The following is a 27,293-nucleotide window of genomic DNA, read 5'->3' as shown; positions in this document are numbered from 1 at the left end:
CTAGCCTACAGGACGGTGAAGCAGTACATTTCTGTTGTTTAAGTCACTCAGTTTATGGTACATTGTGATGGCAGCCCTAGGAAACATACACTTGTAAATAGCAGAGTCTTAACACTTAGGATGACCTGACTCTGTGTCAGGCTCTAGCAAATGTGTTTTATGTGTATCATCTTAGGTGATCCTCACAACAGCAGTCTTTGGCAGATATTTCCACCCTCACTCCGTTGTAGATGAGGAAATGGAAGAAGCAGAGGGGAGGAACATGCCCAAATCACATGGCCGGTAAGTCAGTTACGAACCTTGGGATACCAGGTCCACAGTTCTTGCATGGTAGTTACATTCTCTACGCCTACACGTTCTCAAAAGTAGAACAGGAGTAATAATGACATCTATTGATTTAGGATTATCATAAGGATTAAATGAGTTAACAATCTGTCAATGACTATAACACTAACTAAGCATTATAACAGTGCTTGTTAGCATTATTATTTTAAGACTCTTCGCTGTCTTGATTACTTTCTCATACATTTTCTAGTCAGTTATTGCTTATCTTAACATATGATCCCCAAAAGTAAACACAATATTTCAAGTCTCACCTAGAACCTTCTAAAACTAGTTGCTCAGAAAACTGGTTTTTCATGAATACAACTTAAAACGTAGGACCCCTTTTAATGATGAAATCCCACAGAGTTGGCTTGTTCTGAGCCTGTGGTTGATTTTTTAGGGCCTTTTATTTTTTTCTTTTTTCTACCAGATAGGATTTTCATTGTTGGGTTTAGTGGGCAAGTAAAGCATTGCATGATTGAGTGATTAAATCAATCAACTAAGGAATACATGATATGCTGTGAATGAATAAATGCAATGACTGGGGAAATGATGTAAAGCCATTTTTCACAGAAAGCTTTAAAATGTACTACCCCCATATCACACAGATCCTTTAAACAAAGCTACTGATTGAGAATGGTAATAATAATTTCTTAGATTTATGGGGCAGTTTATAATCCTCAAAGTGTTTTTCTATATATTATGCCACAGAATCATAGATCTTCAAGTTTGAAGGACCTACAACAGTCATCTAATTTAACTATTATTCCTCTCAAAATCCTGACAAATATGGTTTCTAGCCTTTGCTTGCATACCCCCAAAGACAAGGACCTCACTACCCTCTGACTCAGTCCCCTCCATTTCTGGAGAGCTCAAACACTTTGGAAGCTTGGTCCTTTGTAAGCCCTCCTCACTGGGGCCCACCAGTACAAATCTGTGGCATTTTCTGTGGGATGGTCCCTTTGAAAGAAACACGTCCTCAAAGGTCTTCTCTTCTCCCACATCAAATCAAACATTTCCTTTCATCCCTTTGCTCAAAACATTGTGGCAACAATATTCGTCACTGTTGTCACTACAGCTAACATTTTAATGACAGCCACCACCTTGTGAGCACTTACTGAATTTCAGGCACTGCATCATGCAGAATCATGCCCAAGATCAAAGATTCTTATTAATTTGTGCAGACTGGAGTTGGAATCCCAGCTTTGGTACTCACTGGAGATGTGAACTTCAGCAGGTTATAAAATCTCACTAACTCCCAGGTTCCTCATCTGTAAATGAGGGACAGGAGCAGTATCTATCTTATAGAGGAACCAGAACAATTAAATGGAATGCTGCATGTACCACACCTAGACTGTGCCTGGCATACAGAAAGTCCTCGGTGAGGGTAGCCATTGTTTTTATTATGCGTGTGTGACCTCATTCAGTACTTAGAAAAAAATCTGGGAATTAGGAAACATTATTCCTGTTTTACGGATGATGAGGTTGACTTGGTCAAGGTCATAAAGCCAGCAACAGAGATACTGTTTAACCTTGGAGTTGACTCCCAAGTCATAACCCCCCTTAACACACCCATAGATTCCACATAAGGCGAGAGTCTTTGTATTAATTTGTCCATAACATCTTATAATTTAAGTCAGCAACTAATTCAGGGAGAAGAGAAATGATGGTCTGATTTACAGATTAAGGGCAGAGGATCTGGAGTCTGCCTCTATAGAACTAAATATTGGTTTTACCATTTAACCTTGACCAACTCACACCAAGGGCTATTGATATTATTAACATCTCAGGTTCCACATCTATGAAATAAACATAACAAGAGTATCTACCTTAAGATCTGTTGTAAGGATTAAATTTAATAATGCATGTAAAACAAAATTTGGAACACTAGCTGGAATGTAGTGAATACTCAGTAAGTGTCAGCTATTGTGAATATTTCTCTAGATCAGATAGCAAGATAGCAGCAAAAAGAAGACTCAGTCCAATGTCTCCTTACTCCTACATCAGAGTCCTTTAAAATTGCTGCACCGGTAGTAATAATAGCCACCTTTATCATATACCCACAGTGTGCCAGACTAGACATTAGGTACGATTTATATATTTCTTCCACTCTTCTCAATAACCCTGTGAGACTGGTATGATCAGTTGTTTCATAGATAAACTGAGACTCAAAGAGGTGATGGAACTCCCAAGAGTAAAACCATCAGGAAGCAGGAAGCAAGAAAGACTATGCCTTCTGAACCTCTGCTCTGTTCTCTGCATCCACTGTGCCCCCTGCATGGCTGAGGCAGGCACGGGACTGCTCTGAGTAGCTGAAGTTAGGGCTGCAGACTAGATGAATGACCTTCTACTTTCTTCCTCTGCCCAGGGTTTCACTGAGTACCTCTTTGTTGCCTGACTCTTGGGATATTAATAGTCAGATGATGCAACCTTCTGGGATAAAGTAGATGCTCAACTCAGGGCTTAACAAGCCCAAAAGGGCATGCTGGTTCCACTCCAGTAGTCATGGATTGTAGCAGGTTCCAGTGACTGAGCTGGAACTGGTTGCCCTGCATGGGTAGGTAGGATATTTATGCTGAGGAAAGCGGATGAAAAACACTGACTCTGACCTCCATGTTTCTTTGACATTTGACTGGATGATTTGGTCTTCTTACAAAACCATCTCAGATCTTCACCGAAGATGATAACAATGCAAAGTTTGACAGAGGGAGAGTCACAGTGTCCTGAGTAGCCCTGTGACATGAGTTTGGAATCTTGGAAAAGCCTGGGCCCAGAAGTGCTTTCTTGTTAGCCACGCAGCCTTAGGCAAGTCAGTTAAACTCACTGAATCTCAGATTTTCCATCTGTGAAATGGGAAGGCAGGTCCCAGCCACCATGAATGCCATTTTAAATGTTTGGGATTTAAAAATCTAAAAGATTCAAGATGTGTTTTATTTATTTATTTATTTATTTTTTTTGCGGTACGCGGGCCTCTCACCGTTGTGGCCTCTCCTGCTTCGGAGCACAGGCTCCGGGCGCGAAGGCTCAGCAGCTGTGGCTCACGGGCCCAGCCGCTCCACGGCATGTGGGATCTTCCTGGACCGGGGCACGAACCCATGTCCCCTGCATCGGCAGGCAGACTCTCAACCACTGCGCCACCAGGGAAGCCTCAAGATGTGTTTTAAAAACTAAAAAGATTGGTAAGGCGGGAGTGGGAGAACCAAACACTCTTTTTGTTCTTGCTGAATTATCTGTGGCCAGAATGGCAAGGACAGAGTCTTGTCCTCCAGGCCAAGCCCCACTGTCTGGCTGTGGGTTCTGGACAAGTCCTAGTCTGTATTTGGACCTCAGTTTATCCATCTGTGAAATGAATGGGTATAATACATCAGCACGTCTCCATAATAAAAGTGTGCCTAATAATAAAAGCTAATGCCCTTGTATGCCAAGCTCCTCTGATACAAGTGCTCTGATACACAATAAGTATTAGTATAATCCTCATTTTTATAGATGACAAAACATGGCATAGATGGGTTAAATACTTTGCCCAACATCACCCAGAGTGCTAAGTGGCAGAGTGAAACTTTACACCCAGGCACTCGGGCTCAGGTGTCTATGCTTATAACCATGTCATCCTACCTCTATGTAGAGGGCAGGGTTCTCTGAGGCATGTCCCACCTCTGAGAAGCTGGGCTGCCATCAACGGATGCAAAGGGGACCAATGTTTCCTGGACAGGACTGTCTGCTGAGGGTAAGGTGAGGACAGGAAAGATCAAGATTTGGGAGCACTGAAGGGGGAAAGAATGGGTGGGACCACAAGGTGGTAGCCTTGGGCCACTCCAGCTTGCGGGCAGGGAGGGTCTAGAGACTGGCAACCTCCACACCACCTACTCCACCAGCCACATCCTGAATTACAGGGAATTGGAGCGACATCTGGGTCTCAGTGAGTTCTTCTTTCCAAGCTAAACTCACTGAGCAGAAAAAAAGTGAGAAACACCTTTAGTCTTTGGGGAGAGGTCTGATTTAACTAACACTGGGCATGGAAGCAGAGAAAGCCCATGCAGAACTCACTGATCATTGAGATAACACTGTCTAGGTCACTGGGTTATGGGAAGGACGTAGGTGAGTAAACGCCATGCCAAACAGAAAATGCTTAATAAATATTAGTTCAAACCGAGGCTCACTCAGACATTAAAAGAAGAGCCGTCATGCCCATCAGCTGGTGCCCCGGGCCCCCTGAGGAACTCAGCAAGTACCCTGAGAGGGTGCTTACAAACTTGCAACCCAAACTTAGCATGCAGGCATCCACTTGGCTTGGCATGTGGCTGCATCACTCGCTAAATATAAAAATGGGAAAAGTCTATCACACTCATTCCATGAATAACACAAAGGCCTTGATTTGTTCCTCCACGTGATGAGCATGCGTTAGGTCCAAATTTAACGTGGCTGTCTGGCTGCGGTATGTGTGTGTTTTTCCAAAAAGAGAACATTTCCAAGCACTTACTCAGCCCTAATAAGAATGTCTAATGCACAGTACAGGTTGAAGAGGGACCAGAACAGAGACCAAAAGGCAAGATCTGCTCCACTGGAGGCTCTTGGTAAGTACTGTTGACTACTGAATGGAAGGAAAAAATGAAGGGCTGGGTTACGGCCCTATTTTGCTGAGTGGCCTTAGGTCAATCACTCTACCTCTAAGAGCCCTAGCTTCCTCACACATAGGTTGGGAAAAACTTTTCCTACCCTCCTGCATCTGGCAGAGCTGTGCTAAAGGTAAAAAGGGGGAAGTAACGTAAGAACGGCTTCAGGAGTGAAAAGCACTAGGGGGATATCAGCCGTAGCTATTATCTGATCTCTTCTTGAGCCAGTTAGACCCTGCACATTCTGCACACTGCATTTTTTTCTATCTACTGTGCAAAGCCATTAATTACAGCTTTTCTAATACATCATTAATGTGAATCTACATACACTTTAGACTACCATTCAGGCGATTTCTGTCCTAGCATCCTTTTCTGAGGAGGCAGCAGCCTCAGACTGTTCCAGGTTCTGGGGCCAACAGACAACAGATCTCTCTGTGTCCATAACTTCACCTCTAACATGGAAGTGACGTGCATGACTTCTTGGTGAGAATGCAATGAAAACATGTCCACGAATGTGCCTGGCGCAGTGCTTCACACACGGTGGAGAGTCAAAAAATTCTTGCATTGAGAGCAGAGTGTAGAGGACATAGTCCAGTTTTTGTAGCCAGATACACACGGGTTCAAACGCCCAAGAGCAGCTCCATGTCTTCCTAGCGATGTGACCTTGGGTAAGGTTCTCTACCCCACTGACTCAGTATTCACAGCTATAAAGTGAGGGTAATGGAGGGGGCTTTGGTGTGTGACAGCCCCGGCTATGCCCAGTCCAGCTCCAGGGGCCACCATGCACGGTCTACACTGCAAGGGGTGTTGTGAGAGTTAAAGCACCTGGCACATCAAGGGTACTTGGGGAAGGGCAACCCCATTCCAATTCTGTTTGTTCAGTCATTCTTGGAACGGCCGGCTGTGGAGCACTGAACCTGAGCCCTCGGCAAAGCAGGTCAAGCACGTGACAGATGTTAAACAGCTATTCCCAGAGAGGTCGGCCAAAAGGCCAAGGAGTTGGAGACCCTTTATTTTCTCCTCTGAAGCACAATTAGTTTGTCACAGCTGACAGATGATGGATGAGTATGCGTCAGTCCAAGTGACACCATGGGATCCATCCGACCTTCTGTTTATCATTCTAACCTCTCGCACTTGGCCAGCTCCTTCCCTCCACCTGCTGGCCATCCCCTGCCTCCTGCCACGGTCTCTCCACTCGCCCTTCACTTTACCCACCCCCCAAAGCCCCCACTGCAGGCCCACTCACTCACCATCACAGAAATGTGGAGGATGTGCATCTGTTCCTCTACAATCTCTGAGGGCTCCTGGAGGGTGGGGGCGGTGGCCCGGGCCAGCTGCCCGGAGCTGCTCATGGAGACGTGGAAGTACAAGGTGCCGTTCTCCAGCCACTGCTGTCTCCAGTGCACCAGCGAGATGTCCGCTGCCGTGCCTGACATCTCTGCAAGACAAGAACCAAGGTGCCGGGTGAGCGGCAGGCCTGGCCTCGGCGCGCCGGGGAGGAGAGGGGCCACATGTATTCAGGAGCTCTGAAGGCACCTACCTGTACCAGGATGCCTCTCCCCACATGGAATCTCTGAGCCAGAGATCATCACTCCCATTTACAGATGAGTCAACTGTAGCCAAGGTTATCCCCAAGCAACAGAGTGGCAGAGGCAGGATTTGAACCCAGGTCTGCCTGGTGCCCTTTTGATACCAGCATGCATGATAAGGTAATTCATTCTACTCCAACAGTGGACGCGAACTAAGCAAGAGGTGAATGTGCTTACGTTCTTCTGAGGCCACAGAACTATAAGAAGGTGAAGGAAGGACATCTCTGAAGAGTGGGAGTTCAGAGTGTGAACTCTTCAGAAGCTGAGTTGGAAATGCTCATGGCAGAAATGCAGAACCTCAGAGCCGGGAAGGCCCAAAAGAACATCTGGCCCGGCTGAGGTGCCTCAGGATCATCCTTTAAGGGAAAGGAGCTTGGTAAGTGGGTTGTTCTGAGCCATTTCTCCTGCTTCAGTCAGAGCCACTCCATTTTTTCCCTCATATTGTACATACTGTACTCTCAAGCAAGGAAGTTCTGGCACAAAGGTTTCCATGGCTTAAAAATACTTGAAAACCCTCTTTCCTACTTCAATGTTCTCATATAACCAATGGGAAGTTAGAACTTTCTAGTCAATGGTAAGGTCACCTGACTTGAACTTCCTAACTCTTGCCTCTATGCTGTTTTTCCCTCTGAAAATACTTTAAAAATAATAAGTATCACTTTAATACTACTTCCAGTCAATGTAATTGTACCAATATAGCTTCTTATTAAGAAGGGTGAGAGCATACAGTACAAAAAGCATCCTTGCAGTGGGATCATACAATCTTTTCCTAGTGCTGTCTGCTAAAGGGATGTGTCCCTGAAAATATTTTGAAGGACGAGGCCTATCAGTGTGTCCTGTGAATAAAGGGGAAGGGTGATGGGGTTGGTGAATTATCAAATCTTTCCTCAAGTGAGAGTTACTGTAGGAAACAGAGGCAATCAATCCATCAATAGACAAGTAGCCTTAATAGTGTCTGACACTTGGACCTCTGGACGAAGCTATAGAGCTCACCTAGAGACAGTATTTCTACAGTCCCCAAAGACCTCATGTACATGCACACAGACATGAGCTTGAGGAGGATTGATGAGGAAGACGAGTTAGAACTTCTTATCTAGTCAGCTCACCCCATGCCCACAGCAGCCCCCATCACACCTGGTGACACTGAAGAAAAGAGTCACCTTGAGATGAGATGATGATATTTGCTCATCAAATTCTACTGAATTATTCTTATATGGTCCATTCCCAGTAGACTCTAACTCCTTCAATTTCACAATCAAAAGTCCTTAGGGAGGCTTCCCTGGTGGCGCAGTGGTTGAGAATCCACCTGCCAATGCAGGGGACATGGGTTCGAGCCCTGGTCTGGGAGGATCCCACATGCCGTGGAGCAACTGGGCCCGTGAGCCACAACTACTGAACCTGCGCGTCTGGAGCCTGTGCTCCGTAACGGGAGAGGCCACAACAGTGAGAGGCCCGCATACTGCGATGAAGAGTGGCCCCCACTTGCTGCAACTAGACAAAGCCCGAGTGCAGCAACGAAGACCCAATGCAGCCAAAAATAATTAATTAATTATTTATTTATTTATTTTAAAAAGCTACTCATGTTCTTTAAAAAAAAAAAGTCCTTAGGGGAAGAGCATCTGGCACTTAATAAGTGCTATAAAGAGTTAGCTATTAACATTTATTATCGTTATTATTATTAATAGGGTCAGGATGTAATTCACCCTTCAGACGCTCTTGAGACATCCTTGACTGCCTGCTTTCTCTCCCACTCTTCATCCAGTCCATCAGGAAATCCTTCAAAAGGCATCCGAAATGCAACCCTTCTCAGCTCCTCTACTGCAAGCCACCTGGGCCAAGACACCCTCCTCTATTGCCTGGCTTCCTGCAAGGGCTCCTTAACTCGACTCTCTTCTTCCACCCTTGCCTCTTCTGTCTATGCTCAACCAGAAGCCAGAAGAATCCAGCCACAGCATAAGTCAGCTCACGTCACCACTCTGCTCTAAACCAACAGCCTCCCACCTCATCCCAAGGCAAAGACAAAGTGGCTGGAATATAGTAAGTTATTAGTCCAAGTGAACACCTGCTTGGGCTTCCCTTGCTGCAACAAGAGCAGAGCAGGGCTGGAGATCACCTCAGGAGTACATCGGCTCCTAGAACTCAGGCCCCAAAGGGCCCCCAGAGCACACTGTGTGGCCCCGAGGAGGAGACTGGCTGGGAGCCTGGTCTATGAAGCACGTCTCTCCCAGGCACCTCCTCTCCCCAACCTCCCAGCCTCAGCATCGGAGGACGTGGCAGAAGCTTCTCTGGCAGCCGGCCAGCTGGGCCAAGGCAACGTGAAGACATTATGGTGAATGGCCTTGCTCAGTGCCTTGCTCATTTTTCTCTCTGTGCATCAAAGCCGGAACCAGATGTCCAGGGAACCCAGCACTGGGATTTGCCTCTGGAAATTGTTGTCTCATTAAGCAGCTCAAGAAGGAGGATCTGTGTGCTGTCAGCTAGGCAGGCACTTACTGTGCCAAGAGTCCCTGAAAATGGCACCGGCAGAGAGCCCCAAGGCAGGCCACATCTGGTTGACACAGCCTGGTACAGAAGCAGGCAGAGGAAGCGGAGGAATCCTTCCTGAAATCCGCACCCCTTACTTCTGGAGCTCTCCCCACCTGTGCCTGCAACCCCACCATTAAAGGAGCTTGCCGCCATCCCCGTGTTCAGATTAGAAAACAGAGGGTCACGCAGGGTTAGTCACTTGCTTAAGGTCACTGGTGAACTGGTACCCAGCTGGACCCAGTGGATTTCCAGTCTATGTAATTTCTACTATGCCAGTTGCTCTTATAACATCTTTTCCTTGACTAAATTAGCCCATGAACCACTCTTTGTTTGCTACGGCGATGAGTGCACAGTCAGCAGACAGTAAACGTTAAATGATAATAACAGTGTGTGAAACACAGTAAATATTGAATCATAAGAACAGCTCTGGCCTTACTCTATTACAAAGAGGAAAAAACCAAAAAACAAAAACTATTGCTGGGAGGGGAGAAGGGGCATGAAACCTCAGAGGGACAAACTGCCTCAGAGGAAGCAGAAGGTCTTGGTCATTTGTTCTCTCATTCATTCATTTATTCCTGTGTTTCTTTGTTTAGACACTCAACGCACCTTACTGAGGACTTACTCCATAGCAGGTGGCTTAGTAGCTCGGAATCTGGAGTGAAATGAGACATAGCTTTGCCTTCGGGAAGCTCACAGTCCTTTAACAGCAGAAATTCTACCCCTGCCCCGTGTCACTGTCCACACATGTGCACACTTTCCATTTAGTGTGACCCAGGACACCGTGCAGTATCCTGATCCACCTCTCACATCATCTGCTCATCGCATGCCCCAGCTCTACAGGAATTACAACTACTCCTCACACAGGCCAGGCTTCCTCTTGTCTCAGCACATATACACTTCCTCTCCAGTGTCTCTGGAACTCTCCGCCCAAAGCTTGCAAGCTGGCTTCTTCTCAGCCTTTGTCTCTCAGTCCAACTGACACCTACTCAGAGAGGCCACGCCACTCTTACGTAAAGTACTCCTCTCCAAAACTATAAGTCGAAAAGATCCATGCACCCCTATGTTCATAGCAGCACTCTTTACAAGACATGGAAGAAATCTAAATGCCCATTGATAGATGAATGGATAAAGAAGATGTGGTACATATCCACAAAGGAATATCACTTCGCCATCAAAAGAAGGAAATAATGCCATTTGCAGCAACACGGATGGACACAGCGATTATTATACTAAGTGAAGTAAGCCAAAGACAAATATCATACAGCATTGCTTATATATGGAGTCTAAAATTTTTAACAGATACAAATTAACTTACAAAACAGAAATAGATCCATAGACGTAGAAAACAAACTGTGGTTACCAAAGGGGAAGGGAGGGGGGATAAATTAGGAGTTTGGGACTAACAGACACACACGACTGTACATAACACAGATACACAACAAGGACCTACTGTATAGCACAGGGAAAGATGCTCAATGTTTTGTAATAACCTATAAGGGAAAAGAATCTGAAGAATATATAAAAAACTGAATCACTGTGCCGTAGATGTGAAATGAACATGACATTGTAAATCAACTATACTTCAATAAAAAAAAGATTAAACATAATAAAGTACTTCTCTCCATATACATGCACTCTCTATTGTACCGCCTTTACAAACACTTTCTATGGAACTTATCACTAGTTGAATTTTACTTCATGTATTTTCCTGAACATGCATTTAATACCTGTCTCTCCAGGATGGCAGGGACCCCGTGTGTCTTCTTCCTGCCACATTTCAAGTACTTCGGCACATATAAGTGATCAATTAAAAAAAAAATACTGAATTGCTGAATGATGAATACACACACACACACATATACACTCATACACACATGTGTTTATACATATCCATAATAAGATATGAAAGCAGTGTTGAGTTTCATTAGAGAAATAAAGAAAAAGTAAAGGTCCATTGGGAACTCGAGGGTGGGACAGGACTTTCCTAGCTTTGAGACCAAGAACCACTCGCAAAACGTGGTAACATGAGTGTTGCAGAGGATGGGCATCTTGTTAGCCCTCGGAGGAGAGAAGGAGGCAGAGAGATGGGCTGGGTGGCTGGGTGTGTCAGGGCAGTGAAGCCACATGCACAAGAAGGAGGGCAGTAGAATGTCAGCGGGGGGAATACGGTTCAGACATAGAGTTAAGAGCTTTGGATGTCTGGCAACAGAGTATACTTTTTTCAGCATGCAGTAGGGAATCAGCGGGTAGACTTGCTCCGAGGGCCGGTCCTGGGTCCACTAAAAACAGGTCAAAGAAACAGTAGCATAACCAAGGCTAGGTTCTTGAAATTCCCTGATGATTGATTTTCCAGTTGCATTTTCCCTCTCCTCTTCCCCTAGCCCCTGCATATAAACATTTCATTGAAGTCTTCAAGTCATATTACAATCAAACTTAAAGCAAAAGGGGGACTAAACGCATTTGGTTGGCAACAAAGATGATTCCCATAAAGGCAGATTATGCTGACATGAATGAATATAAAATGAAACAGCAGATATTAAAGTGGGAGAATTGGTGCACCATGCCTTCCGGCGGTAGACTGACTCCAATGCCTGCCTCCCTCCCACCCCGAAGAGCTTAGTTTTATATCGGAATCGTAAAGAAACCCAGGGATTGCCTCTTCACCTTTCACTGTTCTCCCCACATGGGCTGCAACTCGTGAAATATTCAATAGGCTCAAATCCCCTCCACAACCCGCTAAAGCCAAGCAAGAGGATCAGCCTTCATCAGTGATTCTGGGAAGACCTCCACCCTGCCTCAGCAGCCACGGATGCCTTTCAGCCTCCTGGAAAAGAAATAAAAAATCCCAAAGGCGTGTTGTGGTTTTAATTGGCTTGTTCTCCCTAATCTATGGCACTCATTGTATTTTTATTTAATTCCGGAAGGTCATTATGAAAATAAGCAGCTCTTCTGATCACCAGCCATCTTGGTAACGTCTCCCAAGTGGCTAACTAACTCGTCTTCAGATTCCACAGCACCAGCTGACCCTCCTGCAGATTATTCACGTTTAGGCCAGAGAGCGCTTCTGATGAGTTTGCAAATGGTCTTTGCCTCGCCATGAGGGGGAAAGCAGACGTTCTGAGAGATGAACTCACTGCCTAGGTAGAAGGAGCTGGGAAAGGTAGTGACATTCACTTCACGTACCCCTGACATTAGCTGTTCCAGCCTCCATGGGCGGTCACCTCTATGCAGTAAGTCATGAGGAGTGGGCTTGGGAAATCGATCTCAAATACACACCCTTCCTTATCATCTCTACAATATCAATATCTACATTGTTATCTGTAAGTGGTTACCTTACTGCAAACCTTTATCATCTCTCTTGTGGACTGCTTTCAAATGGCTCTGTGCCAGTCACTGTCTCATCAGAAAAGAGAAGACACACTCAGTAAGGTGACTGAGAAGTGCTTAATAATGGGACCATTTACAAAGGCTTTGGGAGTGTCTTAGGGTTCTCAGAGACACAGAAGCGATAGAACATATACAGATATATAGAAAGAGACTTATTATGAGGGGCTCGCTCTCATGATTATGGAGGCTAATAAGTCCCACAGTCTGCCATCTTCAAGCTGCAGGCCCAGGAGAGCCAGTGGTGTGGTTCCAGTCCAAACCCAAAGGGCTGAGAACCAGGGGAGCCAATGGTGTAAGTCCCAGTCTGAGCCAAAGGCCTGAGAACCAAGAGGACTAATGGCAGGGGGCAGGAACAGATGGATGTCCTGGCTCAGGCAGAGAGCAAATATCCCCTTCCTCCACCTTTCGGTTCTATTCAGGGCCTAGAGGCACTGGATGATGCCCACCTGCACTGACAAAGGCCTTTATCCTTTACTTAGTCTACCCATTCAAATGCTAATCTCTTCCAGAAACACCCTCACAGACAAGCTCAGAAGTAATGTTTTGCCAGTTCTCTGGAAATCCCTTAGCCCAGTCAAGTTGACACATGAAATTGATCATCACAGGCAGGGTTAAGGCCAACCAATGATGAAGCACCTCAAAGCTGGCAACAGCAAGGAGCTGTCACCATCCTAGGCCTGAAGGGGCAAAGGAAGGGAGGGTTCTATCACCCTGAAAGAGCCATAGCTGTAGGAAAGGGCTGCTCGTCAGCTGCTGTGGCTTTCAGGTAGTATTGAATTCAGGGGTGAGGCGGCTGGAAGAAGGACCTCAGTCCTTGTCTCCTTTGAAGAAAGAATTTAGCAAAGAGATCAAGACTGTGAAACAGATAAAGCATTTATTAGAAGCAGTGGGCATGTGGAAGAGCACATAGGTGAACTCAGAGTGGGTTGCCCCCAAGAGGGGCAACTAAGGTCGCTTACGGGGGAGGCAGTCTTCCAGGTGGTCTCTGGCCAATCATCTTGCTTGTGCCCATATTTGGCCTGACTCAGGGTCCTTCCTCGTGGGTGTGCACATCTCCCAGCCAAGGTGGATTCCAACGCAAAGGTTTCTGGGAGGTTGACAGGACATATTAAGGGCTGGTGTCGCCTCGCTCCTTGGGCTCCCCCCTAGACTGAGGACACTCTCTGCACATGTGTCAGGCTGGGAAATACCCCTTGACCACAAGAATGAGGAAACTGTGGTCTCTTTGAACCCACCCAATTAGGGCCCAATGCACCTGCTAGTATCTTATCTCAAAGTGTCAGCGGAAGACTGGCTGCAGCTGCTCAGCCTGGGGCCCACCTATCTCCTACCTCAGTATAATCCAGCAGAATAACCTAACTCTGACAAGGCATGACCAAGCATGGAGGTGATGGGGTAATAAATGCTTCAACCTCACCCTCCTTGGACCTGCTAATCTCTTGCAGGTGCCTAACATGGGCAAACCCCATCCAAACACCCCAAGGGTGCTCCAGTGAAGCAAATCATACGGGTCAGCCTCCCAAGGCACACGGCAGGGGGGAAAAGCATGGAGAGTGGATCTCAAGGGGCAAATGGAGACTACCGAGTAGCCCCAACTCTTATCCTTGCCCCCAGGCTTCCTTCCTTCCAGCCATCCTTCAAAGGGCTACCACGATTACATGTCTAACTTATAAATATGCTCATGTCACTCCCTTGCTGAAAACCTTTCAATGGCTCTTGATTCCCCTTAGGATAAAACCTAATTTCACAGGCTTCCTTGGTGGCGCAGCGGTTGAGAGTCCGCCTGCCGATGGAGGGGACACGGGTTCGTGCCCCGGTCCGGGAAGATCCCACATGCCGCAGAGCGGCTAGGCCCGTGAGCCATGGCTGCTGGGCCTGCACGTCCAGAGCCTGTGCTCCGCAACGGGAGAGGCCACAGCAGTGAGAAGCCCACGTAATAAAAAAAAAAAAAAAAAAAAAAGAAACCTAATTTCACCAAGCTGGCACCTGCATTTCTCCCCTGCCTTACTTTATTTCACTCCTTTCTTTGCACTTATATGTTAAATCTGATCAAATACTTATGTAATCTTCCATACACACTGTCCTGTTTCTTACTTCAACATCTTTGAAGAAACACCTTTCCTACCAAACCCCACCCCTCACTCTGGAAGACTTCCTTGACCCCATATGACCCCCTCTTTATGCTTCCATTAAGAGGAAATACTGCCTGCTGCATAACATTATAGACTGGAGACCAACTGCTGGATTTTGAACCCCAGTTCCCTTGTGTTCAAGTTGTATGTCTTTGGACAAGCTTTTTGGCTTCTTCACGCTTCAGTTTCCCCATCTATCAAATGAGAATAATATTAACAGCACCTGCTTAGTAGGGTTGTTGTGAGAATTAAATGATAATACAAACAAATTAGCTTTTAACATTAATCTTGATCCTCAGTGAGCATTCCACAGTTCCATTTGTTACATATTACTTCATATACACAGGTGATAGCATCTTATTGTAAAATGGTATTTATCTAGGTTAAAATGGTCTGTTTATACAGCTGACCTTTCTCACTGGGCTCTAGTGCAGGGATACATCAGAGCCATCCGTGTGCCCTCATGCCTGACATGGTAGCCGAATACAGAGAAGAAGGTTCCATAAATCTTTAGTGAGTTGAACTGAGCTGTCCTCATATATGAATTCAGATGGGCATCCCCAGAAGACAGAGAAAGGAGATGGCAACTCAGGATGCTAATGACGGCTTGATGCCCATATAACTACTCTACAGAAATTTATTCAACAACTGGCTCAAGTTTAAGTACCCTGAAGAACGCAAATGAAGAGAAAGACAGAACTTTACCTTTTAAGCAGGTTGCATTCTCATGGAGCAGCAAAGGAAGTTTATATAGAAAATACACGGTCCTATGATTCTGTTTAGAGATAAGGATATGCATATACAGCTGGGAAGAAAAACACTGGAACATCAAGAATGGGGGGATCAGAGGTGATTTTAATCATGTTATGATTCATTTTTCTCTACATTTTCTACACTGAATATATATTACCTCTGTAGCAGATGCAAATATGTGCTCACCTTAAAATTCACTTAGTCAACCAACCTTTTCTGAGATCTGGCATAAAGAAACTCTATCCTCAGGAGCTCAGTCCAAGGAACGGAAAAAAATCATGCCATAAGTAGCTATAAATCAAAACAGGAAGTTTAGAGCAGAGGAGAGAACATCTGGCTGAATCTAGAAAGTATTCAGAGAGGAGTCTTAAAGGATGGACAAAATTTCAACAGGTACCCATGTAGTAAAGGATATTTCGGATGGAGGAGTGGCACAAAGACAAGAAGGCAGGAAGGTTGCACGTGTGCAGAGGAGTAAAGTGGGAGGATGCCAGCAGAAAATACGGAAGCTCGTCATTGCAGAGGGAGCAGAGAGAGACTGATACAGCATTTTGTAGAGAGGAAAGTAAAAAGGGGGTTACCATGCTATACCTATGGACAATCTGCTAGCAGAATAAAAAGTGTTAGGTCTAACTTGGGATTCCCTCATGCAATCAGAGCAAGTCCTAGTTCAGAGGCTAATGAATCTCTTCAAATGCTATAAATGAAAAGGAAAGGATGGATGGATGGATGGATGGATGGATGGATGGACTGATGGACGGGCAGATGAATGGATAGACAAAGATGGATAGATGAATGGACAGATGGATGTATGGTTGGATATATGGATGGGTGGATGGATGGGTGGGTGGATGGATGGACAGACGGACAGACGGATGGATGGATGGATGGATGGATATATTCCTATGTTTCTGACTTCATCAATAATCACACAGCCTGGGTTAGTGAAAGAAACACTGAATTTGGAGGTGGAAGCCTAGGTTTGTGTGATACCACTGCACCAACTGGACAGTTTACCTGAGGACAAATCACAAAGCTTCTATGATTTTCTTTCTTTCTTTGTAAAGTGTGTGTGGCTGGCGGTGGGGGTGGGGAGGTGGTCACGATCTGTCCTACTTACATCACATCTAATGCAGAACTGAGAGAAAATAAGGTCATACCTAGCAATGTGCTTAGAAATCTGCAAAGTCCCATGGCTAGTCCTGAAAGCAAATACAATCATGATTCCCATCATTCAACAATGTACCTTACCATAAATATTTATTGACTGTCTAAAATGTTCCAGGCACAGTGTGAGGTTTTGTGGATAGATTGGAGAAAAAGATGCATTTCATTGCTGCCTTCACAGACCTTCCATTCTAGTCTGAATTTTCCTCGGTTCCCACTAAGCAACAGCAGCACCATTTCCTCTTGCTTCCATTCATTCATTCATTCATTCATCCACTTATTCATTCATTCATTCATGGCAGAGAATTGTGTCTGTCTAGGTAATTGCTATCCTCAGTGCTTAGCATACAGCAGGTGTTCAATAAATACTTGTTGAATAAACATACCACTTGATGCACATTTTATAAGTTTCCTGTCCTCAAGTAAATCATAATCTAGGAGAGCAGAAAAGGGAAATCAACAGAGACCATCATCTGGTACCATAAGAGAGTATGCACAGGATGTCACAAGAACATGCAAGAGAGTTGAGTTAATGCTCCTCGTTCATCAAAGGTTTGGATGAGGCCAGCAGGCAGAGTTTATAAGCTGGACATTTTATAGGTCGAGATCTTGATGTCTGGTGAGGTTAAATGCCTGCATGATGGCATCACGGTGGTGCTAGGTTTAGGAGGCCCCCTGGGGAGGTCAGGGACAGAAGGTGGAGAGATGGCAGGGGCAGTGACACAGCCAGGCCCTGCAGCAGCAATGGGAAGAGAAAGTCCCAGGAGAACCTCAGACCCCCTCCTTCCCAGCCCCCATCTATCAGCGTTCATCTCTGCCTTTGCCTCCAATCTGCCCATTCCCACCTCCTTTAGGAAATGCATCTTTTACACAAAACTGTTTTCCCTAGCCACATGGTGGAGATAAATAATATAGTTATGCCTGGTTAAATAAGGGAGGGGAGGAGAAGAATTAAGAGATATTGGCGAGAGGGCAGACAGCAGAAGCAAGAAGAATTACAATCCTGCAGCCTGTGGAACAAAAACCACATTCACAGAAAGACAGACAAGATGAAAAGGCAGAGGGCTATGTACCAGATGAAGAAACAAGATAAAACCCCAGAAAAACGACTAAATGAAACGGAGATAGGCAATCTTCCAGAAAGAGAATTGAGAAAAATGATAGTGAAGATGATCCAGGACTTTGGAAAAACAATGGAGGCAAAGATCAAGTAGATACAAGAAATGTTTAACAAAGATCTAAAAGAATTAAAAACAAACAGAGATGAACAATACAATAACTGAAATGAAAACTACACTAGAAGGAATCAATAGCAGAATAACTGAGGCAGAAGAACGGATAAGTGACCTGGAAGACAGAATGGTGGGATTCACTGCTGTGGAACAGACTAAAGAAAAAAGAATGAAAAGAAATGAAGACAGCCTAAGAGACCTCTGGGACAACATTAAACCCAATGGCATTCGTGTTATAGGGGTCCCAAAAGGAGAAGAGACAGAGAAATGACCCGAGAAAATATTCGAACAGATTACACTTGAAAAATTCCCTAAGATGGGAAAGGAAATAGCCACAGAAGTCCAGGAATCGCAGAGAGTCCCATAGAGGATAAACCCAAGGAGAAACATGATGAGACACATAGCAATCAATACAGCAAAAATTAAAGACAAAGAAAATTATTGAAAGCAGCAAGGGAAAAAAGACAAATAATATACAAGGGAACTCCCATAAGGTTAAAAGCTGATTTCTCAACAGAACCTCTACAAGCCAGAAGGGAGTGGCGTGAAATACTTAAAGTGATGAAAGGGAAGAACCTACAACCAAGATTACTCTACCCTGCAAGGATCTCATTCAGATTCAATGGAGAAATCAAAAGCTTTACAGACAAGCAAAAGCTAAGAGAATTCAGCACCACCAAACCAGCTCTACAACAAATGCTAAAGGAACTTCTCTAAGTGGGAAACACAAGAGAAGAAAAGGACCTACAAAAACAAAACCAAGACAATTAACAAAATGGTCATAGGAACATACATATCGATAATTACCTAAAACGTGAATGGATTAAATGCTCCAACCAAAAGACACAGGCTTGCTGAATGGATACAAAAACAAGACCCATATATATGCTGTCTACAGGAGACCCACTTCATACCTAGGGACACAAACAGACTGAAAGTGACGAAATGGAAAAAGATATTCCATGCAAATGGAAATCAAAAGAAAGCTGGAATAGCAAAACTCACATCAGATACAATAGACTTTAAAATAAAGAATGTTACAAGAGACAAGGAAGGACACTACATAGTGGTCAAGGGATCAATCCAAAAAGAAGATATAATAATTATAAATATATACGCTCCCAACATAGGAGCACCTCAATACATAAGGCAACTGCTAACAGCTATAAAAGAGGAAATTGACAGTAACACAATAATAGGGGAGGACTTTAATACCTCACTTACACCAATGGACAGATCATCCAAACAGAAAATTAATAAGGAAACACAAGCTTTAAATGACACAATAGACCAGATAGATTTAATTGATATTTATAGGACATTCCATCCCAAAAGAGCAGATTATACTTTCTTCTCAAGTACGCATGGAACATTCTCCAGGATAGATCATATCATGGGTCACAAAATAAACCTCAGTAAGCTTAAGAAAACTGATATCATATCAAGCATCTTTTCTGACCACAACGCTATGAGATTAGAAATTAATTACAGGGAAAAAAATGTAAAACACACAAACACATGGAGGCTAAACAATACATTACTAAATAACCAAGAAATCACTGAAGAAATCAAAGAGGAAATCAAAAAATACCTAGAGACAAATGACGATGAAAACACGACGATCCAAAACCTATGGGATGCAGCAAAAGCAGTTCTAAGAGGGAAGTTTACTATACAAGCTTACCTCAAGAAACAAGAAAAATCTCAAATAAACAATCTAACGTTACAGCTAAAGGAACTAGAGAAAGAAGAACAAACAAAACCCAAAGTTAGCAGAAGGAAAGGAATCATCGATGTCAGAGCAGAAATAAATGAAATAGAAATAAAGAAAACAATAGCAAAGATCAATAAAACTAAAAGGTGGTTCTTTGAGAAGATAAAGAAAATTGATAAAGCTTAGCCAGAATGATCAAGGAAACGAGGGAGAGGACTCAAGTCATTAAAATTAGAAAGAAAAAAGGAGAAGTTACAACAGACACCACAGAAATACAAAGCATTCTAAGAGACTACTACATGCAACTCTATGCCAGTAAAATGGACAACCTGGAAGAAATGGACAAATTCTTAGAAAGGTATAACCTTCCAAGACTGAACCAGGAAGAAATAGAATATATGAACAGACCAATCACAAGTAATGAAATTGAAAATGTGATTTAAAATCTTCCAACAAACAAAAGTCCAGGACCAGATGGCTTCACAGGCGAATTCTATCAAACATTTAGAGAAGAGCTAAAACCCATCCTTCTCAAACTCTTCCAAAAAATTGCAGAGGAAGGAACACTCCCAAACTCATTCTTGAGGCCACCATCACCCTGATACCAAAACCAGACAAAGATACTACAAAAAATTAAAATTACACACCAATATCACTGATGAATATACATGCAAAAATCCTCAACAAAATACTAGTGAACAGAATCCAACAACACATTAAAAGGATCATACACCATGATCAAGTGGTATTTATCCCAGGGATGCAAGGATTCTTCAATATATGCAAATCAATGTGATACACCATATTAACAAATTGAAGAATAAAAAACATATGATCACCTCAATAGATGCAGAAAAAGCTTTTGACAAAATTCAACACCCATTTATGATAAAAACTCTCAAGAAAGTGGGCAGAGAGGGAACCTACTTCAACATAATAAAGGCCATATATGACAAACCCACAGCAAACATCATTCTCAATGGTGAAAAACTGAAAGCATTTCCTCTAAGATCAGGAAGAAGACAAGGATGTCCTCTCTCACCACTATTATTCAACATAGTTTTGGGAGTCCTAGCCACGACAATCAGAGAAGAAAAAGAAATAAAAGGAATACAGATTGGAAAAGAAGAAGTAAAACTGTGACTGTTTGCAGATTACATGCTGCTATACTTGGAGAATCGTAAAGACGCCAGCAGAAATCTACTAGAGCTAATCAATAAATTTGGTAAAGTTGCAGGATACAAAATTAATGCATAGAAATCTCTTGCATTCCTATACACTAATGATGAAAAATCTGAAAGAGAAATTATGGAAACCCCATTTACCATTGCAAGAAGAAGAATAAAATACCTAGGAATAAACCTACCTAGAGAGACAAAAGACCTGTATGCAGAAAACTATTAGACACTGATGAAAGAAATTAAAGATGATACCAACAGACAGAGAGATATACCATGTTCTCGGATTGGAAGAATGAATATTGTGAAAATGACTATACTACCCAAAGCAATCTCAAGATTCAATGCAATCTCTATCAAATTACCAATGGTATTTTCTACAGAACTAGAACAAAAAAATCTTAAAATTTGTATGGAGACACAAAAGACCCCAAATAGCCAAAGCAGTCTTGAGGGAAAAAAACGGAGCTGGAGGAATCAGACTCTCTGACTTCAGACTATACTACAAAACTACGGTAGTCAAGACAATATGGTACTGGCACAAAAACAGAAATATAGATCAATGGAGCAGGATAGAAAGCCGAGAGATAAACCCACGCACCCATGGTCAACTAATCTATGATAAAGGAGGCAAGGAAATACAATGGAGAAAAGACAGTCTCTTCAATAAGTGGTGCTGGGAAAACTGGACAGCTACATGTAAAGGAACAAAATTGGAACACTCCCTAACACCATACACAAAAATAAACTCAAAATGGATTAGAGACCTAAATGTAAGACCGGGCACTGTAACACTCTTGAGGAAAACATAGGAAGAACACTCTTTGACATAAATCACAGCAAGATCTTTTTTGATCCACCTCCTAGAGTAATGGAACCGAAAACAAAAATAAACAAATGGGACCTAATGAAACTTAAAAGCTGTTGCACAGCAAAGGAATCCATAAACAAGATGAAAAGACAACCCTCAGAATGGGAGAAAACATTTGCAAATGAATCAACAGATAAAGGATTAATCTCCAAAATATATAAATGGCTCATGCAGCTCAATATTAAAGAAACAAACAACCCAATCAAAAATGGGCAGAAGACCTAAATAGACATTTCTCCAAAGAAGACATACAGATGGCCAAGAGACACATGAAAAGCTGCTCAACATCACTAATTGTTAGGGAAATGCAAATCAAAACTAAAATGAGGTATCACCTCACACCAGTTAGAATGGACATCATCAGAAAATCTACAAACAACAAATGCTGCAGAGGGTGTGGAGAAAAGGGAACCCTCTTTCACTGTTGGTGGGAATGTAAATTGATACAGCCACTATGGAGAACAGTACGGAGGTTCCTTAAAAAACTAAAAAAAGAATTACCATATGACCCAGCAATCCCATTACTGGGCATATATCCAGAGAAAACCGTAATTCAAAAAGACACATGCACCCCAATGTTCATTGCAGCACTATTTACAATAGCCAGGAGATGGAAGCAACCTAAATACTCACTGACAGATGAATGGATAAAGAAGATGTGGTACATATATACAATGGAATATTACTCAGCCATAAAAAGGAACGAAATTGGGTCATTTGCAGAGACGTGGATGCATCTAGAGACTGTCATACAGAGTGAAGTAAGTCAGAAAGAGAAAAACAAATATTGTCTATTAACGCATATATGTGGAACCTAGAAAATGGTACAGATGAACTTTTTTGCAGAGCGGAAATTGAGACACAGAAGTAGAGAAAAAAACGTATGGACACCAAGGGTGGAAAGCGGCGGGGGGGCGGGGGTGGTGGTGTGATGAATTGGGCGATTGGGATTGACACGTATACAGTGATGTGTATAAAATTGATGACTAAGAAGGACCTGCTGTATAAAAAAATGAAATTAAATTTAAAAAAAGATATTGGCAAGAGAGAAGAACATATCATTTCAGATTAGATTTGAAACAGATGGAGGGTTGATGGAATTGCTTCTCATTACCCCTAGCTGTTCTCTCCTGAACCGTTTTCCTCCCTCCTTGTTGCATTTTTTTGCCTGTTTTTCTTTGTCATTTAGCTTTCGTTATGCACCCTTGGTTTCTTTGTGGGTTTCCTGTTTCTTTTCTTTTCTTTTTTCCTTTTTTTAAAAAAAATTACATCCAAACAGTCAATGAGCTTTTCTCCCCGCCCCTCTCCACCATTCCACAAACTGATGCAGAAGGAAGACACGGTCTTTCACCAGTGCCTACTTGTGTGCCAGGCACTATGCTCGGAGCTTTCATTCACTGCCTTGGTAGCCCTCATGAGAAACCCACATGGATACAGTAGGTAGAAGAATGCCCATTTTTCACCTGAGATATCTGAGGCCCCAAAGGGTGACTGGACTTTCCCAAGATCTTCCATCTAAGTAAGTGGCAGAGCATGAATTCAAGCTCTGGTTTCCTGATTCCAAATCCAATGTTTTCTGGATTAGGGCTGAGAAAAGGAGTAAATAGACTGAGGGTTCAAGTCCACACTGCAGGTGTGATAAAAGTACCCAGGCAGGCATCCACCTGGGTGAGTCAGATGCTCTGTCTATACATCCCTTCTTATAAAGTCATTTGCCAGGGTTAAGTGGTGTGCCCTTTTTTTTTTAAGATGCAAATCTCCCCTGGGAGAGAAGAATAGGAAGCATTCTGTCTTACAGTGAGTGAAGTTTTAGGACCACTTTGCTCCTTCCTATATGTCACTGGGTGACCTTTCACAAATTAAGTTCATCTCTCTAAGCTTCACTTGCCTCACATGGGAAATGGGAATCATGAAAGCAATGCCTTGTGATCTTGTGAGAATTAAGGGAGATAAAGTGTTTGGAGGAGCCAGCACAGCATTTAGCGTATGCACATTCCCTGTCAGTTGTCTGCCTTCTCTTCACTCTTTTTCTAACTCGCCACTGGCAAGACAAGAACAATCAGGTTGTTTTGAGAGCAGTGGAGGATGACACGGTATCAAATATAGAGAAAAAGGAGGCAGAGGTCACAGAGATAAAACTTCCCATTTCACTTGGAAAGTCTTCAAGACCCTTCTGTCTGGTTCCCAGTGCCCTCCACCCTTTTTAAGTCACTCGTATTGGCTCTGACCTGGAATCATGGAAAATCACAACAGGAAAAGAGTGCAAAGGTATGGTGATCAATGATCTAATCTGCCACTGTACTGACTGGGAACATGAGGACCAGAGAGAGATAGCAATTTGCCCAAAGACACACAGCTTCGTAATCCAGCGCCATTCACGGATTACAGGGGTGCCAGAAACCAGGATTTACCACAGGGGTGGGGTGACGGGGAGGAGACACGGATGTACAGGGACCAGGACAGAGGTGAGATGTGGAACCTCTCTGATGCCTAAAAGGGATTTTGCAGCAATGGGGGAGTGTGTAGAATTCCCTCATAACTCCAAGTCTCCCTCAGCCCCTCCTGAAGATGCTACCAGGAAGGCCCCTTATGTCTGTTGCCGAGTCTGACTTGTCAACCTCCAGCACCTTCACCTCAGCCCACAGGGTTCCACGTGTGAGTATCACATGCTTGGATTGCGACCTGACAGGTCACAAAATGTGGTGAGTCAGGACAGCGTGGCACCGTGCAGTGCTGTGGGTGCTGAGACGGGAAAAATGACACCTTAAAACCCAGCAACGAGCAGATGAAGAGAGTGAACACATGTGCCACTGACTACCAGCTATTTGTAGCAAGGGGTGAGGGGCTGGACCAGGAGGAATACCTTCATATGATGGAGTCATTCCAGGGCCAGACTCTGGACTAAGCCCATTGCCTCTGTGCTCCAAGCCACAGCCCACAGGCCCCAAGCACAGCCCTACCTCCCAATCTTGGTTCATGCTGCCTCTTTCCTGGGACGCTCTAATCTCTTCTTCTGCACACAGATATTACCTACCCTGCAAAACCCAGCTGAACTGACCCCTCTGAAGAGCCCTCCCCAAAATGCCCTCTCCCCGCTCTGAGCTCTGAACTCCTCTGCCAGGTTTCTACTCCCTCTCATGATTCACCAACCTCACCTGTCCATGATTCTCATTTCCTTTGCTAGATCATGAGATCCTTTTGAGCCAAGAATCTCTGTTATCTTCTCTGACTCCCTCATGGTAGCTCAGCATTTTTTGCAATAACAGCTGCTTGATAAATACAGGCTGATACAAGATTAAAATAGAGGTCCAAGAGGGTGAGACGCCCTGGTCCAATTTACAGATGGTAACGTTAAGGCACAGTGGGTGCCAAAGGTACTTAGAGAGATGGAGACCCAGAAGTAGAAGGAACCAGGTAAAGTCTCTTAGCCTAAGAGCATATGGGTCCACCTGTCCTCCACCCTCGCCCCATCACACTCTATAGCCTCTGCAGCATCTATCAAAACAGGACCAACCTGGATCCTATGGCATTTGAAGGTCAAATCATGACAAGTGACCCTCCTGTGCCTTGTCTGTGTCTCCAGTTGTGTCACTCCCTCCCTGTCTCCCTTCCTTTAGAAGCATACCTCCATGCTCTTGTTCACACTGTTCTCTCTCCCTAGGCTGTTCTTCTCACTGTTTTTTGCTTTGCCTAATCTTCAGAACTCAGCTGTAAGTAAACTAAACCACCAACAATTCTTCTCCTCCTTACCTCCACACCAGTGAAATGTGACAGTGCACATCTCCACTCCTCCCATCAAGAGACGAGTCTGTTTCTTCTCCCTTTGAATCAGAGTCGGCTACATGACTTTCTTTGGCCAAAGGGGCAACGCCAAAAATGACACAAGCTTGAAAAGTGTCTGTGAACCAGGGTCTTGCTTTCTCCTGCTGCTCTTGAAAACTCTGAAACTTCCATGGCAAGAAGCCCAGGCTAGCCTGCTGAAGGATGAGAAACATGGCCCATTTGCCCATAGCACCCCAGACGAAGCCTGCTGCTAACCACCAGACACGCAAGAGAATCCATCCCGGATCATCCAGCTCCCAGCAGAACTGCCAGCTGACCCCAAGAACATGAGAGAGCCCGGAGGATATCTTCCAATACCAGCAGAAGAAGTGCCCACCTCAGCTCAGTCTAAACTACCAGTCCACAAAATTATGAGCTTAAAAACTGCTCTAAGCACTAAGTTTCGGGGGTGATTGTTGCACAGCAATAGCTAACCGGAAGAACAACTCAGACGTCTCCTCCTTCATGAAGCCTCTCTCCCTCCAGAGCTGCGTTGGGGCCCCTGCTCTCTGCTTCCTTTCACTGCTGTGCTTATCACATTGTATTGTAATTATTAATTTAGTTATTTCACAGTTCACCTACCCTCTGCTCCCCAAGTCTCCCAGCTTCTTTAAGAAGGCTTAGACTCCCTTACTGCCTTCTCTCTGCCTAAAACCTAGCTCAGAATAGGTGCTCAGTGGGCATCTGTAGAACAGAACAAATGGATTCTGAAAACTTCCCAGAGTTCGGGATCCTACCGTATCCCCCCAGCCTCTCTTCCTCCTAATCAAAATCTCCGTGGCCCTGATTTGAAAGAGTGAGTAGGTATTGACTGGCTCTGCCTGCATAGCTTCGGGAGCATAATCTGCCTCTATATTCCTTAAATAAGCCCCGTGCCTGTTCGGTGTGTTCATAGCAGCCTTGATTGTAATTCAGCCTTTACGCCATTACTCTTATTTATAACGCGGCAGAGCGCAGAGCGCAGAGCACAGAGCCCCGGGCCCTCCGCAGAATGATCACAGGATCCTTTTGACTTGCAATTCCACACCATTCAGTCCAATTTAAACCTGCTACAGATGGTGCCCTGTGGCAGGAAAGGGAGGATAAGAGGATGCCAGGCTGGGGCTGGGGAAGGTGAAAGGACCCTCTTGATTTTCTGACTATGTCAGAGCAGAAGGAGAAAAAGGCTCAGGATGTCCAGTATCCTTCTGGACCAGGACAGTGAGGCCTTAATGATGGCAAATCATGGACTTTTCCGACAGGCTCAGGGCCAAGGACTCCTGTGACCGTTGCTGGACACCTTTTTATTTGATTTCAGTTCCAGGCTCCCCGGTAAGTGGACAGAATGTGGTTCCCATACTGCCAGGCTAGCAGTCGGGAAAGACGAATTCCACTCTCATCTTGCCTCTGTGACCCTAGGTGAGACCTCAGCCTCCTCATCTGTCAAATGGGAGGACTGATCCCTCCCCCTGACACCTTCACGAGAAGACTGGAATAAGTAAAGGGAGAAATTCATGAGAAGATACTTTGACTAAAATGTTGTCTGTGCCAAATTCATAGTTATGGTTAATACTATTCAACCTGATGGAAGATGTCTGGAAAACTGAAACCCAGAGGCTCAATGAGAAAGGCCACAATTCCTTCCCCTGTGTTAATACCCCAGCTCCCTGGCTCTGACCGCTCCCTATTTATCAGCTTCCCTAATACAGCACAGGGGCAGGGCTTGGTCTCTGAAACCAGCCACCTGGGTTCTCACCCCTGCCACTCTCTTGATTTGTTGAGTAACCATGCAGAAGTCACCTAACTTCCCAAGGTCTCATTTTCCTCATAAACTGGGGGGAATAATGTCATAATAATCACTGGAATGTGAGTTGCAGGAAGGCACAGACTGTACTCTCTTCTTCATCCCTGCGTCCCAGTGCCTAGAACAGCACCTGCTATAACGTAGCCACTTACCCTGAAAGAATGGGATGACTGACACTTATTAAGTGCTTACGATGTGCTAA

At 44.2% G+C, this 27,293-nt stretch overlaps 1 protein-coding gene across 3 annotated transcripts in view; it reads right to left on the bottom strand.

Moving 5' to 3' along the window:
- The window catches only part of ASTN2 (astrotactin 2), a gene marked incomplete at both ends in the record, with an annotated part of 919,723 nt that overhangs the window by 766,208 nt on the left and 126,222 nt on the right, over window positions 1–27,293 (bottom strand). For all 3 annotated transcript variants that reach the window (XM_079706619.1, XM_079706617.1, XM_079706618.1), the window contains one exon: window positions 6,188–6,375. In XM_079706619.1, coding sequence (XP_079562745.1) covers window positions 6,188–6,375 — 188 coding nt within the window. The remainder of the gene's footprint in view (window positions 1–6,187; window positions 6,376–27,293) is intronic.

This window comes from Hyperoodon ampullatus (genome assembly GCF_949752795.1).
Source record: "Hyperoodon ampullatus genome assembly, chromosome: 6".
Taxonomy (NCBI): domain Eukaryota; kingdom Metazoa; phylum Chordata; class Mammalia; order Artiodactyla; family Ziphiidae; genus Hyperoodon; species Hyperoodon ampullatus.
The sequence above is the reverse complement of the archived record's forward strand: the minus strand, read 5'-3'. Positions and strand labels throughout refer to the sequence as shown.